General features: G+C 34.8%; 2 protein-coding genes across 2 annotated transcripts in view; both read left to right on the top strand.

The window, feature by feature from the left end:
* STPG2 (sperm tail PG-rich repeat containing 2) overlaps positions 1-17907 on the top strand; it is a 578171-nt gene that overhangs the window by 169081 nt on the left and 391183 nt on the right. The window contains exon 10 of the mRNA XM_047718028.1: positions 4357-4449. Coding sequence (XP_047573984.1) covers positions 4357-4449 — 93 coding nt within the window. The remainder of the gene's footprint in view (positions 1-4356; positions 4450-17907) is intronic.
* On the top strand, positions 5018-5571 carry LOC125093193 (ATP synthase F(0) complex subunit C1, mitochondrial-like). The gene has a single exon (XM_047718029.1). The coding sequence runs from the start codon at positions 5063-5065 to the stop codon at positions 5474-5476; it is 414 nt and encodes a 137-aa protein (XP_047573985.1). The 5' UTR covers positions 5018-5062; the 3' UTR covers positions 5477-5571.

Here is a 17907-nt window from a genome sequence, read left to right as displayed (position 1 = left end):
ACTACATCTCAAAATTGTAAGGAAAAAAAACTTGTATATGTTCAGAAATAAAATTAAATACATTGAAAGAATAGATTGTAACTGTAAAGATAAAAATTAAAAAAGATTTTAACAGGGGTGCCTGGGTGGCTCAGTGGGTTAAAGCCTCTGTCTTCAGCTTAGGTCATGATCCCAGGGTCCTGGGATCGAGCCCCATATCGGGCTCTCTGCTTGGCAGGAAGCCTGCTTCCTCCTCTTTCTCTCTACCTGCCTCTTTGCCTACTTGTGATCTCTGTCAAATAAATAAAATCTTTGAAAAAAAGACTTTAACAAAACAAAAGAAGAAGAAAAAAAGAGAGAATATGATGAGAAAGGTGAAGAAAACAGAGACATACTCTACATTCTGGGTATATTTTGGTCTGCATCCCAAAATCATAAAGAAAGTAAAACTTAGATATATACAAAAATAAAATGAAAGGAGAGAATGTAACTGTAAAAATGAAAATTAAGAAAGATTTAAAAAAGTGGATAAAATAAGAAATTGAAAAAGGAAAGAGAAAAAAATTAAAATTGAAAGACTATACAATTGTAGGACATAAACTAGGAATTCTCTATGCTATATTTCTGTGGTGCTGAAGTTTTACAATTCTTAGTGATTGATAAACTTGGTCTTGGCTGGATGTTTGTGCTAATATTCTGGGGAGGTGCCTGTTGCACTGATTCTCAAGTGTCTTTGCCCTGGTTGGAATTGTACTGCCCTTGCCAGGAGCCAGGGTAAGTAATCAGCTCTGGATTAATCTATGTGGCTTTTGTTCTTTGCAGGCTTTCTGTTCTGCTTTAGAAGATAAGAATGAAAATGGCAGCTTCCCATCTCCAGCCTCAGAGCCAAAAGCTCTGGGTCTCATTCCTCAGGGCACCCTCAAGAAACAGCAGTTAATCACTCCTGTCTTCCTCATCTCCATCTGCTCTCTGTGCTCACTCAGCCTGTGACTGAATGTTCATATCACAGGCATGTGACCCCGCTTTGAGTCTCCAATCCCTGCAGACTCCTGTAGTGTGTATCTGAGCTGCTCCTCCTGACGGAGGAAGGAGCATCTTGCCAGTTCTATGGCTTGTTGGGCTCCTGCTTGGAGGGCAGTTGCCCTACTATAGGATGGTTCTTATGGCAACACCGAGCTGAGAACCCACTCCTGGGATCGTTGATTATAGCCAGCTTCCCTACTCTGATGCCTGCCACACTCAGGCACCCCTGCTTTTCCAGTGATCCCATGCATCCTGAGACCACAATATCCCACCTAGGATTCTGCCCCTCTTTGCCACCTGACCATCTGTCAGGCAGGGACATTCCTCAGTGGAGCAGACTTCTAAAAGCTCTGATTTTACACTCCACTGCTATATCACTTTCCTGTAGCTGGCTCCCATAGGCTCCCTCCCCTCACAGTTTATCTTCCCATATATAGCCTCAGATTCACTTCTCCACACCTCCCACCTTGCAGAAATTGGTTGCTTTTCTATTTGTAGAGTTGCAGCTGTTTTTTTCTTAGATCCCTGGTTGATCACAGGTGTTTGGAATGATTTGAGGGCTATCTAGCTTAATTCCTGGGACAAGGTGATACTAAGGTCTCCTATTCCTCTGCCATCTTGGATTCTCTCTGTGCTTCAGTTTAGATATTTCCTTCAAAGGTATCTTTCAATTAACTAATCTTTTTTTTTTTTTTTTAACTGGGTTTCAAATGCCATTACATTGATCTAAGTTTTCAATTTCAGATATTCTGTTTTTTAGTTCTAGAATGAATTCTATTTAACTCTTTCCAAGAATTTCACTTCTTAGGAGAAATTCTCCATGTTTTTAATTCTCCTTTTTCATTTTTTTCTTCTGTTTCCTTGAACACATTAATTATACTTATTTTAAAATTCGATGTACTATCTCCAATATCTGGATCACCTATGAGTCTGTTGTTATTTTCTGTTATTTTTTTTTCTTGAGTTTCGATCAAGCATGTCTGTCTTTCAGCATGCCCACTAATTTTTAATAAAATCCCAGATATTGCATGCAATATAGACTTTAAATGGTGTCACGATCTACTAGAGAGATTTTATACTTTCCTTTGCAAGGCAGATAAAAGTCAGAGATCACCTTAATCCAGTCATGAATTACAGTAATTATATTTTTTTCTAGGGCTTAGTTTACCTCTGATTTGTTCATTTTCTTAAGTATAGTCCTCTTAGGGATTTCAGCCCAAAGCCTGATGTCTTCAAGATCCCTCTTTGTCAGGTTCTGAACTTCAGTATTTAATGCCCCTGTGATTTGGCTTAGACTTCTTTTTTGGCAGAGAGAGAGAGAGAGAAAGCACACAAGCTGGGGGAGCTGCAGGGAGAGGGAGAAGCAGGTACCCCTTTGTGGGGTTCTATCACAGGACCTCGGGATCATGACCTGAACCGAAGGCAGACGCTTAACCCACTGAGCCACCCAGATGCCCCTTGGCTTAGATTTTTAGCATCACCCCATCCCTTATCCCCTGGGAAAGAGCTTTAAGGGGAAACAGATCATGTGTTTTGAGGCTCCTCAAACCTGTGATTTTGCTATTCTGGCTTAATAAGACCACAATGAGCTTTTTCTCAGTTCTTTAACAGCAACCTCTGCCAGATCAAAACCCAAAAGTCTTTCTCTGTTACCTGTTATGAGTAAAAGCCACTGAGAGAAAGCACCTACAGAGTGATAGCTTATCTTTCAGAGGTTCTACCCTCTTTAGAACCATAACCCCTCTTGTATATGCTGTCTAACCAACATTAAAAGCATTCACAACTGAATGGGGCCTTTAAAAATAAGATTTTCTTATAATTTATCTGGATTAAATTATTTTTGGAAAAATGTGATCTTCTGCAAACTTATTCCCTCTAAAGCCAAAGTCATCTAATGACTGATTCATTTTCTGAACTTTTACCCATAAATAGTAAAATTGCAAGATATGGGTACCTGGATAGCTCAATTGGTTAAGTGTCTGCCTTTGGCTCAGGTCATGATCTAAGGGTCCTGCATCCAGCTCCCTGCTTGGCAGAGAGTCTGTTTCTCCCTCTCCCCCTGCCCTTTTCCCCTACTTGTGGTTACACTCTCTCTCTCTCTCTCAAATAAATAAATAAAATATTTAAAAAAATTGCAAAATGCTTTTGAATTTATCTATACTATAATTTCTAATATCATGTACATGATAATAAAATTATTATAAAAGTAAATTATTTTTTCTGCATCAATAAATATAAAACCATACAAAATAATAATGCTGGCTCAGATGTTCTATATTTGAAGGCTTTTACAAGATGTGATTGAGTTTTATGTTTTTGAAAGTGCTAAAACCTGTTGTTTTTTTTTTTTTTTTTTTGGAGTGACTAGGTAGGAATAATATTAGAAGAGTGAAAAAGCACCAGCTTCAGCATTTAGGGTAGAGAGGCATATAGTTTTAAAGATGCAGTATGTGAAGGATGGATATTTTAGTAGATTAATTTTCTTCATAAAGTGAAAAATATCCATATCCATATCCAAATATCTATTTTACTAGGTATCAAATTCTGAATTATTAAATATGAATGTCAAATTCTGAAATAAAAACAGTGAAGTGTATAAAAATGGAAAAATAAATTCTCATTTCTTTTATATACATAAAGAATGTTACTATTAGTTATAGAGTTTAAAATATTAAATGAATGCAAATGACCAAATTGTATGATGAATCAGAAAGAGTATAATGTCACAAGGATTAATTAATTGCTAATTAAAATTTTAGATTACCAGCTTCATGTAGCTATTAATTTACATCTTCAGTGTGTGTAAGGAATTACAATATTCAAGAGAGTGTGGATCATTCTGCTTAGAAAATTTATTAATGAAAGGATTTCCACATAATCAATTTAAATAATTACTATTAATATGTTTTTATTTTATATATTAGTAATTGAGTACCAACAAATAATGCTATATGATTGGCTAAATATCTTATATTCATATATGTTATGAAACAACAAAAATTGATGTCCGAATCTGACATCACAGTATAGGTAATAACTCACTCTTAATGTGTTTAAATAATGTATGTAGATCCATCCTACTTTTCTTGAGTTCCATATAATTAACTCTTTTTTCATTTTTACATCTCATTGACTTAGTCTTTTACTTCTATATCCATCAAGGTAAAGAAATTATTAAAGTCTTTTACTTCTATATTTAAAATTTTTAATGAATATGTCTATCTCTATTTAATGATAGAGCAACATTGATGTACTTTCTTGAAAATGTATCACTTACTATGCCACTTGAATTGATAAATAGAAATGATATACTCTTTTTATCCCTTCTTTTCCTGTGCTTTTTGGAATTCACAGATTGGTGGAATTTCTGATGAACTACCTAACTTGACTAACTGCTATGCTGCTTTCTTGTCAAGAACACAAAGATCTACTAAACTGTCAGATATGGTAAGTAGACTCCTCTATATCCAAATTTATTTGAAATCTAGAAATCATGGAGGAGACTGTATAACATGAACAGTATATTAGGATTTGAGAGAGGTACCTGTTAGGCTGTTGTAAGATCTTTGACTAGCATGATACTTCCATGTTTTTAAAGTTCAACAAGATTTTTGAAGCTAAGCAGAAGTCCATCATTGCTCTGTGACAGACTATTGTATGGAAGATCTTCTGTAGGGTTAGAGAACATTTGTTTTTAGGACATATAGGAAATCATAATCATTTTGAATATAAAGTGAAAGATTTACTTTAGGTTCAACTCAGTTTATTCATAAGTGTAAATTTTTTCTTTTCAGTTTGAATCTGTCTTGCAACCTAAGTCTCTTCATTGAGTGCCTTTCTTTAATTCACGTTAATCTGTATTTTAAACTATTGATATGAATTTTTCTAACTAAATTTCCATTTTTTATAAATACCTAATATTGAATAAGTTGAGATAAGTAAAGCAGATGACATTTAAAAGTGAATACTTATTCATTAAGAATAAATTTACTACTACCGGGACACGTGGGTGGGGGAGCTGAGCGCTGAGACCTAGAGCTAAAGCCGGGAGACTGAGAAAATGCAGACCACTGGGGCACTACTCATTTCTCCGGCTCTGATTCGCTGTTGTACCAGGGATCTAATCAGGCCTGTGTCTGCCTCCCTCTTGAGTAGGCCAGAGATCCCAGCTAAACAGCCATCCTACAGCAGCAACTCCGTGCTCCAGGTGGCCCGACGGGAGTTCCAGACCAGTGTTGTCTCCCGGGACATTGACACAGCAGCCAAGTTTATTGGCGCTGGGGCTGCCACAGTTGGTGTGGCTGGTTCAGGGGCTGGCATTGGAACAGTGTTTGGCAGCTTGATCATTGGCTATGCCAGGAACCCGTCTCTGAAGCAGCAGCTCTTCTCCTATGCCATTCTGGGCTTTGCCCTGTCTGAGGCCATGGAGCTCTTCTGTTTGATGGTCGCCTTCCTCATCCTCTTCGCCATGTGAGGTTCCATGAGGGTCACCTACCCGCCCCTGCTGCTTCGACTTCAGGCCATGCTGGTGCTGGAGTGTGCTAAGCTTTACCATTAAACACAACATTTCTCTAAAAAAAAAAAAAAAAAAAAAAAATAAATTTACTAAAAGATCAATTTGAAATTTACAGTTAAAAAGTTAGACTTCCATGTACAGGTAGGTATTGTTAAAATGAATTTTTATAGAAATTGGGCTGAAATTAATAATAGGAAATTAATAAGATATTATTAATAACATATCAAAACAGGATCATTAACCAGGTTTTACAGTGTAGCCATTAACTTGAGAAGTAGCATTGGTTGCTGAAATAAAATTCTAATAGATGCACAATGCCAAGAGTTGATTTATGATATTTTCATGGTGAAGTAACTGGTATAAAATTAGGAAGAACTAATTTAAAGAAAGGATAAATACAATGTTAGTGAAATTAATATAGCTGTGAATGTCTCAGAAATCATAGGAATTAATTTGGTGAGAGCCATCAGAAATGGGCTTATTTTTTTCTGACCTATCAGTTTATTGAATCTTATTTTTTTCTAAGACATTGGTTGATGGGATCAGAATTAGCACCAGGTTCTATGACTTTTTTTTTTTTTTGTAGCTATAAATTCAAAGATAGTTAAAATCATCCAGCAGTGTTCTTGACATGTAAGAGATTCTCATAATTGTTAAATAACTGTGGTTTTTTTAAAAAATGCATTGTTTAAATAGATAATTTCTTTATCTTGAGGAATTTTATGGTTGTGTTGTTTCTCAAGTGAGTCAGTATACAAATTAGGATCCACTGTGAAGTATGTCAGAAGTAATTTATTACTAGTATAAAGGTTTTAAACATAAGAATATCTAGTGGAATCATAGTTGTTTCTATTGTAATATTGTAGCTACTAGAAAAAAAATGCAAGTCTCTGAAGATGCCCATAGGAATGCATATGTATGTGCTTAATGTTTGTAGTGAAATAAGATGGTGATGTGCCCTAAAGAAAGATGAGTTACTTTACCAATTGCTTTTACTTAATTTACATTTTTCTCTTTTAACTTGGTCTCTCACTGGATCTGGAACCTCCTTTTTTAGTATTTTTTTTTTTTTTTTGACATGAAACACTTGCAATTTAAAGTATTGGGTGGGACTTTGCTTACCCAAGAAGCAAAATAGTTTAATCACATGGAATACTTTGGTTTTAGAAACTCTTCTGCACAAAAGATACTCTTCAAACATATAGGTGTATAATATATATAGCATGAGAAATCCAAATTATTGATCCCAGATCAAAATTAATCTTAAACTTTTGAAATAATGGAATTAATTTTATAATTTTCACATAAAATAAAAATATTAGAAAATTTACCTCCTATATTTTAAGGGTATATAGATTGATTTTCAACATTTATATGATTCACATAAAAATATTTAAAAACTCAGGCTTCTGGTTTCATATGAAGGACATATACATACATCCTTCTTCCTTTTACATGGTCCCAATGAAATTTTTTTTTTTTTAAACTACAACATAGCATTAGTTTAATATAAAAGAACAAAGAGATTAAAGATATGATAAATGGAGGCTAGAAACAAGCCAAACATCTGTTTATTAGGCATTTCATAAATGGAATGCTAAGATAGTAGTTAGGAGTATTTGATATAAAAAATGTTAAATTATCATGAACTAAATAAAGACAGAAGTCTTCAGTTAGAAGAACTCAACATACCAAGGAGGATGAATTTTAAAAGACATAAATCCCTTTCACATTGTTTTGCATTTTCAGAAGACTAGAATTAAAATACCCTTGAAGCTTCCACAGAGAAAAGGAACTGGGTCACCTACAAAGGAATGAGAAACATATTGATATCCAACACTTTCCCAGAAGCATTAGCAATATTTCAGAACTAGGAGATAATGGAATAACACTTTCTTGAATTTCCAAGAGGAAATAAATTTGGATATAGAATTCTGCCTTTACCCAATATAAATCCAATTAAATGAGTCAAGAGAATAATTTTCTGGCATACAAGAGCTCAGAAAGTTTTGTACTTCTACATTTCCATATGTAAAGATGCTCCAGGAAAATATTAAAAGAGAAATGAGAGACTGATGATATACCCCTAGAGAAGAATAGAAACTGAGCATTTCATGGATGAAGTAAAATGAAAACAAATTAATAAAGAAGCTATTTTTAGCTCATTTATGCGTCATTCTTGAGCAGTCATGGATTTGGTGGCAGAATTTCATTTACTTCTGTATGTGTCTGGCCACACGATTTGGTTTGATAAGGAATAACCATGATATTTGAATTTCTGTTTTAATACTGAGTGGTTTTAGATCAAGCTATACAAATTGCAGAGAGCTTAGTTATAATATAAAAATATAAATATTAGAAAACTTAATATCAATAAAACAATAAAAGCAAGAAGTGATAGGTTAGGATGCAGTAAAATGTGTCAAATTTCTTATAGTACACTGAGTCAAGAGATATCAAATATTGACAGATCACAGTATAAGTCCTTATATTAAGTTTGTAATGGTAAATACAAAGAAAAAACCCTCTAAGAAATCCAATTAATGTTAAATTATTTCTGGGAATAGAACTAGAGAGAGGTCAAAGAGGACAATTTTACTGTTCATTTTAGACTCATATATGATTTGATTTTTATTTATACTGTGAATATATTATTTTAAAATAAAACTAAAAATAGTACTCAAGAGTTAATGATGAGTATATATTTGGAATGGCATGATCTACTGGTACCTGGACTGACCCATTCTCTGCAAACAACCAAAATTTTAGATAGAAACAAATATATTCACGAGTGCTTCCAAGAATTAGGAAGAAGTTAGGAGAAGACAGGCTAAAGGCTAAAATAAGGAGGGGCCCAGAGTGGAAAGTAGAGCACTGAAGTTCAGTTTTACCCTGAGGAACTTTGCCGAACCAAATGACATTGAATTTTAATTTTTATAGCCTCCAAGGCCTCCAGGGAATAAAACAAAGCCTCAGGCTCTCCCACAGTGGGTAGTCTCAAAGAAGATTCATTAATACAGTTAAAACTCCAAAGGGCAAGCTGTGCAGGTTAAAAGTGAAATGCATATAAATCTAACTTTCCTACCCACCAGAGGATTTGAGAGAATTAATTGGTATTGGACACTTTGGTTTTGAATGTATTTTAGGGGAATCACTCCTGAAAATCTGTTACATTTTATATTCATTTAATGATGTGAATTGTTAAAAATCATAAAACATCTGTCACACATATTAACAAAATTAATTTTATTAATAAAAATAAGAGCTAATGCTTTTATGGTGCTTATTCTGTACCAGGTACCATTCCAAATGCATAGTAGCTCATTTGAATACTACAGTTATGGTCATTTTTAAAAATGAGGAAACTGGAGAACACCCGGGTGGCTCATTTGGTTAAGTTAAGTGACCAGCTTTTTCTTTTGCCTGGGTTCATGATCTCAGGGTCTTGGGATGGAACCCCACGATGGGGCTCTGCTCTCAGCAGGGAGTCTGCTTGAGGATTATCCCTCTCCCTCTCTCTCTGCCCCTTCCCCACTTGTGTGCATGTTGTCTGTAGCTCTCTTTCAAATCAACAATCAATCAATCAATCAATCTTGAAAAAATGATGAAATCAAGGCACAGAATTTAAAGTTTCAGTGACAAAGTCAGAATTCAAACTGAGGCCGTCTAGCAATCGAATTTACCCTTTTTGTGTTATTTTCCTCTGGACTGAAGAATTAGGGTGACAGAAAATAACTATGACAGTATAATAAATGATTTTTATGATTTAAAACAAAAGAGATAAGACTGTGAGTATCTCAGACATTATTGTAAGGAATAGAACCTTTTTTAAATGCAATTTCTCTTTAGCAGAAACTGATAGAAGATTCAGCATTATGAACAATATTGAAGTTAATAACGTTCCTCTAGTTACTGAGAGACTAAAAGTTAATGACTATCAATTAAGTGGGAAAGTAACTGGAAGAATTTGATATACTTTCTTAGGTCACTTCACATCTCAGAAAGGGGTATCATTTGCTTAATTACAGTTGGCATTAAAAAAATAAAAAAATTAGAAAAACATTTTCTAAAAATTAAGAAATGACTTGAATTTATTAGGCTTATTTGTTGAATAGTTTGTACTACAACACCTATTACTTGATAAACAGGCTTGTAATACAGAGAGTTGAGAATGAAGGGAATTTTAAAAATAAATATTGACACATATTTATTTATATTTTAATTTATATTAATTTGTGTTGTTAAATATTTTGAATATCATCCCTGAATAGGTTAAAGTTTAAGTGCAAAAGCTTTGGAATCAGAGAAATATTGTTTTCTTCCCCCCCCAAATTTTTATTTAAATTCCAGCTAGTTAATATACAGTAGTATGGTATTAATTTCAGGCATAGAAGTTAGTGATTTAATACTTAAGTACAATATCTGGTGCTGATCATGAGGGTTCTCCTTAATCCCCATCATTTGTTTAACCTGTTTTTACCCCCACTTCCACCTCCCCTCCAGTAACCATCATTTTGTTCTCTATAGTTAAGAGTTTGTTTCTTGGTTTGCCCCTTTCTTTTCCCCCTATGTTCATGTGTTTTGTTTCTTAAATTCTGCATATGAGTGAAATTATATGGTATTTGTCTTTCTCTGACTGACTTATTTCACATAGCATAATACTCTTTAGCTCCATCCGCATTGATGAAAATAGCAAGATTTCATTCTATTTGATGGCTGAGTACTATTCCCTTGTATATAAATACTGCATCTTTATTCATAGATCAGTCGATGGACATTTGGGTTCTTTCCATAATTTGGCTATTGTTGATAATGCTGCTATGAACAACGGGGTGCATGTACCCCTTGGAATTTTAGTATTTTTGTAATCTTTGGGTAAATATCTAGTAGTACAATTGCTGGATTATAGGGTAGTTCTATTTTTAACTTTTTGAGGAAACTCCATACTGTTCTTCAGAGTGGCTGCACTAGTTTGCATTCCCACCAACAGTGTAAGAGGGTTCCCCTTTCTCCATATCCTCACCAACACCTGATTTTTCTTGTGTTGTTGATTTTAGCCTTTCTCATTGTAGTTTTGATTTGTAAATAAATGGATTTTTTATTTCTACTCCACCTCCTAGATGCCTGAGTTTAGGCAACTTCTTTAAATCTGTTTCCTCAAATATTAAGTAAGAATGGTAAATTAAATATGGATAACCTGATAGGATCATAGTAAGAAATAAGTGTATTATTATTTATAACACTTATTTCATTTTGTTAGTAAGCTATGAGTAACTTAACTACAAAAATTGTAAATGGCAAGATTATGGTTCAAAGTTAAGTCAGTTCCATTCCAAAGCCTGTACTCTCTTTTCATCATTCCATAATATTAATGAGGAGCATGTATTGAAATATGGTAATGTCTTTTTCTTTTTAACACTTGTTTGTGACATTCACCTTCTTCAACCAGAGGCACCCTCTGTCTTGCATGGTATGCTATGTCAGGAATGCAAAGACACAAAAAGAATAAATGTTCAATTTTTGACTTGGGTAACATTTCTTGAAGCTCATTTCAGAGATAATAATTGTGAGGTCCATGGCTTTATAATAGAGCCTTGAAAAGCATGAACAGTGTTTTCTAATTTCCACTTTCTTTTAAGTATTCTAGAAGTAGAGGTTGACTAACAGATCCAAATTCTGTATTTAATTAGCTATTTCTGAATAATAGACTCAAAACTTAGTAGTGTCAAACAGAAAGTATTAATTACTTGCAGGTTTGCAACTCAACTAGAGAAGTTTACCTCAGGCAGCAGGTTTTCTTGGGAAAGTCTGCCTTATGCTGCCATTTGGCTGAGGTGGCTCTTGGAATCAGCAGGATAGCTGGGGCATGTTTTCCTCATGGTGATGGCTGAAATACAAGGATCTTACTAGAGGAATGAGGATAGGGAAATTGAAGATAAGGGAAATTTCCTGCTATATTGGAAGAGAGAACCTCTCCTGGATTGGAAGTTTATATAAGAATAGAGAAAGTTAGCAGAGCAAGGGAATTGATATTTGAGTGTGAAGCTTGTGTCATGCTCTCCCATGTTGTGAGTGAACTCTGGTAAGCTTGGGGGCTGGGTAGTAGTGGTGGATAAATGGAGACTGAAGTTAAGAAATTCCAGAGATGATAAAGTATGAATTCCACTTAATATTTGAGATCCTGGGAGGGTGCTAGAGTAACACTATCCTTCCGCATATTGGGTGGTCACTGCAAATAGAAAGTTACAACGGTTGGGGCACCAGGGTGACTCAGTTAAGTGTCTGCCTTTGGCTCAGGTCATGATCTCGGGGTCCTGAGGTAAAGTCCTATGTCGGGCTCCCTGCTCAGTGGCGAGTCTGTCTCTCCCTTCTCTCTCTGCTCTGCCCCAACCCCCATGCTCTTTCTGTCTCTCAAATAAATAAAATCTTGAAAAAAAAGAGAGAAAGTTATAATGGTAGAGAAGGGCTCTATCAGTCAGACTCTAGCCAGGACATAGAACCACACTAGTTATTTTGAGACAGATAATATACGGAATCATGTATATTAGAGAACTGAAAAGGCAAAGAGGGAACACTAAAGTATCTTGGAAATAGTAACACAGGCATTAGTGCCACCATATTTAGACCTTGAGGAATAAAGGGAATAGGTGGAATTACTGAAACTTGTAAGGTTGGAGAGACATTTTGTTGCTGTGATTCAGCCCTCTAAAGAGGAGGCATAACACAGTTGGTGCTAGAGTCTCAGGAGCTCAAAAGACAAATCAAACCTTTGGGACCCTGAAGATAGTAAAAATATATTAGAAATGGGTTTCAGCTGAATTATTTCACAAGAATCAAAGTTATTCTGACTAAAACCTATATTACCTTCAATCTTTTTAAATAATTGCTCGCTGGAATATATATAGAACGTGTTTTGATTTTTGTATAATTTTTAGAGTTTATTTTTTTTCTTGGTTAGTTTGCTTGTTGGTATCATATCATTCACCCAACCATTGGTGAAGGAGAGCACATTAAAATGAATTTTCTGAATATAGACCCATTAATGCAAATGAAGGATTTTAGGCAAATGATTTCTGGCACACTGGAGAGTGAGTTGGTCACAGTGCACTTAGATACTTTGTATATTTCCGTTATATTGTAAAGTCTATACACATTTTCATATAATTGTCTAACTTCATTAGTTCAGAAAATGGGTTTGATATGCAAGCAGCTAGAATAGGTGCTGTTGGATGCCATCTTCATCAGAGCAAAGAATTGTGAAGGCAACTCCTAAGCTAGATACGTTGGGATAAGCCAGATTCTAGTAGCCTGCATTTTGAATGGGCACCTTAATTGAGTTTTCAGCAAGCCCTCCTATTGTTCTTTTAGATCAGCTGCTTTTAAGTGATGAGGGTATGTTAGACCTAGTGAATTCTGTGAGGACAAGACCAATGCTACATTTCTTTTCCTGTGAAGTAAGTTTCTTGATCAGTAGTAATGTCTTGAATACTGTAATAGGAAATAAGCCATTCTCTAAGTCCAAGGAGGGCAGTATTGGTGATAGAATTATTGGCAGGGAAGACAGATGATGGGTCCTTCCTTGTAATGACTTTTTTAAGGTTTTGAAGTCAAGGTTATATGGTGTCCTTAAAAGAGAGTAAAGTGTTCTTTTTCCTCCTATTCTCTCAAAGAGTATATTTATTTTTTGCAAGATTGATTTATTCGTCCTTAAATGTTTGTAAAGATTCATTGTTAAAGCCTTCTAGACCTGAGATTTTACTTGTGGGAGGGTTTTAAAGAACGGATTTAATTTCCTTATCTATTAAACATGTGTTTCTGATTATTTGGCATCTGGGGTCTTGTTGACTTTGAAGAGACTGCCCCTTCCACAATCAGCCAATTACTGGAGATAGAAAATGATTCTCCTGAAAGTGTTCCTTTCTTATGCAAATGAACTAATCCAGAGCTCACCATCAGCCACTTAATCTGTGGCATTCTCATACTAGGGGCCATTATTCTCCAGCTTTAATCATTCCAAGGACAGGTAACAAGATAAGGAACAGCCCACTGTGTTGTAGAGCCTGCTGAAAGTACTCAAATTAGCCAATCCTGAACTTGCATACCCTGCTTCACTGTTTCTTCCTGTGGAAACCACAGTGAAGGCTCTCATCCATATTTTTTCCTTTCTGTCTCTCCACCAATCTTGGTGCTTCTCTGTGTGACCCCCCATGACACTGTGATCTGTGAGTATAATAAATTTTAAACAAACTTTTTTTTCAATGGCAGTCATCTCTCAATCTGTTCACCCTGACGTGCCTAAATAATAATAAAACTGATTTTTATACACTTTAATATGTATTGGACTATTTGTATTTTGTAATTCTTCTTTTGTCTGCTTTTATTCAACTTTTAGAGAATATATCCATTTCTTCCAAATTGGCAAATATATTTGTTTAATCATAATATTCCTGTCTTTTTTGTCTATAATTTATTGTGAGGTCCCTTCCTTTCCCCCGTGTTTTCCCTACCTTTCCTTCCTTCCTTCCTTTTCTCTGTAATCAATCTTACTAGAAATTTATCAGTATTTATGATCTTTTTTAAAAGAAAACTTTTGACTTTGTTGATTTTCTCTGTTCTATATTTTCTATTTCATTGATTATAATTTTTCTTTGTGTTTTTCTTCAGTTTGATTTTTCTTTTTCTAGTGTCTTGAAATAGTAGGTCAGTGATTTTTAGCTACTTTTTGATTATATATATTTTTAAGGTAATAAATTTCCTTCATATACTGCTTAGCTGTATTCCTCACATTTTATGTTGTTTTTAATTTTCACTTAGCTGAAAGTATTAATCTGTGTTTTTTATTTGACCTATTTATAAGAGTACTATTTAATTTTTATAAAGTTGGCTTTTTTTCCTAATTACTATTCTTTCAAGCTTGCTTCCAATGTAAAAAATGGAATATATTCAAGTTTATTTCAATATATTGAAAATTCAAAGACTTTCTTTGTGGATCAGCATGTGATCAACTTTTTGTGTGTGTATGTGGAAGGATTGACCCATCATCACTTTGTGATATGTGTAGTTTTCCTTAATGCGTTAAAATGTTCTTAATAATGCACACTATTTTATCTGTAGTGTCTTTCAATATCAGGAGATAGAATTTATCAGAAGTTGCTGAGTTAGCTTTATTGGGAACACCCTGATTATCTCCAACAATTACATTCAGGTGCTTTGAAATGTATTTTAATGAACCAATAAATGAATTTTTAGTGTCAGTAGGAAAGTTACTTTTGACAGAAAAGATGGGCATTAAATGAGAGGTTCATAATTTTTTTCTCAATCTTCTAATGAGCCTTTTATGAATATCATTATTCAAGAATGCCTTTTTAAAATCTTAATTTTACTGTGGACTGCTGTCACACATTTAAGACCATTGCTTTGAAGCTGATTTTTATTTGTCTTAACTTTACACAGATTATTTATTGAAGATAGATCTGTTTTCATTGTTATCATTTCTGGTTTTGTATCATACTAGGAACATACTAAGTTCTCAGCATATAGTATGATATGTAAGGAAGAATATAAAACAGAAGATTCTCTTTTTTCTTATAAGCAGTACTTACCTCAAAGGAAAAATAATGTAATTATGAAATATTTAATGAGCCTAAAAAGGAGATGAAATACTTGTCAGATTGATATATAGTCTAAAAGAAACACTTGGTATTATCTACATAAAATTTGAAAAAAAAAGTTGAGAAAGTAGATTTTTCTTTCATGTTGTAACTTGCATGTAGTCTAGTTACGGTGTTTTGGTGCCTACATTTTCTGAAATCCAAGGCTGTTTGAGGTAATTTTTATCCTCTATATCAATATAGCTTGTTGGATATATCTTTACATGATATGAATATACTTTTTACTTTATTTTTAAAGTTTTATTATTAAAAAATTTTTTTTTAAAGTAGGGTTCATGCCCAACATGGGACTTGAATTCTCACAACACTTAGACCAAGAGTCTCATGCCTTAACAGCTGAGCCAGCCAGCTGCCCCTGAACATACGTTTTAAATATTAAATTTATTTTACTTATTTTCAAGTGCTACCATATATCTAAACTTTTTTCATTATGTTTTGAATTTTCCTTAACTGGGTAAGATTGATGTGGGAAACAAAGGCAAAAGAAAATAAATGTCCTTACAACTTAGAGCCCATTGACAAGCCCTTGAGATAGGCAGAGTGACCTTCCTGGAGAAATTTAACTGTCTTGATATTAATACATTGCTAAAGACAGAAGGCAATCTTAGCTCAACATTATCCCAACCTCCAGGATCCTGTAAGTTTTCTTTAACATATAGAAATCCCTTTGGGATCTTCCTTTATCTCTACCCTGCCCACCTCCCACAAGATACCTGTTGACAGTCATCCTCCAAGCATATGGCCCATTGATAGACATCTGAAAGATCTCATGACTAAGTTTTTATTAGACAGTAATAAATGACATTTATCCTAACAGTAGCTAGCTTCCTCAAAATCCTGGAAACCTTGCTTCCAAATTCCTTAGAGACTGAAGCTATCCCTAACCCCCTCCCAACCTGAAAATATATATAATCAGTCACCCTTGACACCCCCAGTGTAGCTCTTTATACCTATGGGTCCTATCTCCATGCTTTTAATAAAACTACCCTTCTGCACAGAAGATATCTCAAGAATTATTTTTTGATCATTCACTCTGAACTCCAACATTTCTACATGATAATAAGTCAAGCTTGTATAAAAATAAAAAAAATATGAAAGTCGTTTATTTGTCAGTGTTCTTTGTGTGTTCAGATTATCTCAATTTATTCTATTTCCAAAATCCATTCCTGACCTTGCACTTTATTTTCTTGGTAACTTATCCCATTTATACTTTCTTTTTTTTTCTTTCCATTTTATTTTATTTTATTTCTTTTCAGTGTTTCAAAATTCGTTGTTTATGGACCACACCCAGAGCTTCATGCAATATGTGCCCTCCATAATACCCACCATCAGGCTCACCCAACCCCCCACCCCCCGCCCCTCCCAAACCCTCAGTTTGTTTCTCAGAGTCCACAGTCTCTCATGGTTTGTCACCCCCTCTGATTTCCCCCAACTCACTTCTCCTCTCCATCTCCCAATGTCCTCTGTGTTATTCCTTATGCACCACAAGTAAGTGAAACCATATGATACTGGACTCTCTCTGCTTGACTTATTTCACTCAGCATAATCTCCTCCAGTCCTGTCCATGTTGATGCAAAAGTTGGGTATTCATCCTTTCTGATGGAGGCATAATACTCCATTGTATATATGGACCATATCTTCTTTATCCATTTGTCTGTTGAAGGGCATCTTGGTTCTTTCTGCAGTTTGGCAACTGTGGCCATTGCTGCTATGAACATTGGGGTACAGATGGTCCTTCTTTTCGCTACATCTGTATCTTTGAGGTAAATACCTAGTAATGCAATTGCAGGGTCATAGGGTAGCTGTATTTTTAATTTCTTAAGGAATCTCCACACTATTTTCCAAAGTGGCTGCACCAACTTGTATTCCCACCAACAGTATAAGAGGGTTCCCTTTTCTCCACATCCTCTCCAACACTTGTTTACTGTCTTGTTAATTTTGTTCATTCTAATTGGTGTAAGATGGTATCTCAATGTGGTTTTGATTTGAATCTCCCTAATGGCTAATGATGATGAACATTTTTTCATGTGGTGAACATTTTTCATGTCTGTATGTCTTCATTGGAGAAGTGTCTTTTCATGTCTTCTGCCCATTTTTTGATGTGATTATCTGTCTTTTGGGTGTTGAGTTTGAGGAGTTCTTTGTAGATCTTGGATATCAGCCCTTTGTCTGTAGTGTCATTTCCGAATATCTTCTCTCATTCCGTGGGTTGCCTCTTTGTTTTGTTGACCGTTTCCTTTGCTGTGCAGAAGCTTTTGATCTTGATGAAGTCCCAAAAGTTCATTTTCACTTTTGTTTCCTTTGCCTTTGGAGACATATCTTGAAAGAAGTTGCTGTGGCTGATGTTGAAGAGGTTTCTGCCTATGTTTTCCTCTAGGATTTTGATAGATTCCTGTCTCACATTTAGGTCTTTTATCCATTTTGAGTTTATCTTTGTATATGGTGTAAGAGAATGGTCGAGTTTCCTTCTTCTACACACCTACGGGATACAGCAAAGGTGATCCTAAGGGGGAAATACATAGCCATCCAAGCCTCCCTCAAGAAAATTGAAAAATCCAGAATACACCAGCTCTCTTTACATCTTAAAGAACTGGAGAATCAGCAGCAAATTAAGCCAGCCCCACACACAAGAAGGGAAATAATCAAGGTTAGAACAGAGATCAGTGAGATAGAAACTAGAGATACAGTAGAATACATCAACGAAACTAGAAGGTGGTT

The sequence above is a fragment of the Lutra lutra genome, chromosome 2 (genome assembly GCF_902655055.1).
Source record: "Lutra lutra chromosome 2, mLutLut1.2, whole genome shotgun sequence".
Classification (NCBI taxonomy): Eukaryota; Metazoa; Chordata; class Mammalia; order Carnivora; family Mustelidae; genus Lutra; species Lutra lutra.
Note: the sequence above shows the minus strand (reverse complement) of the source record. Positions and strands in the feature narration are given on the sequence as shown.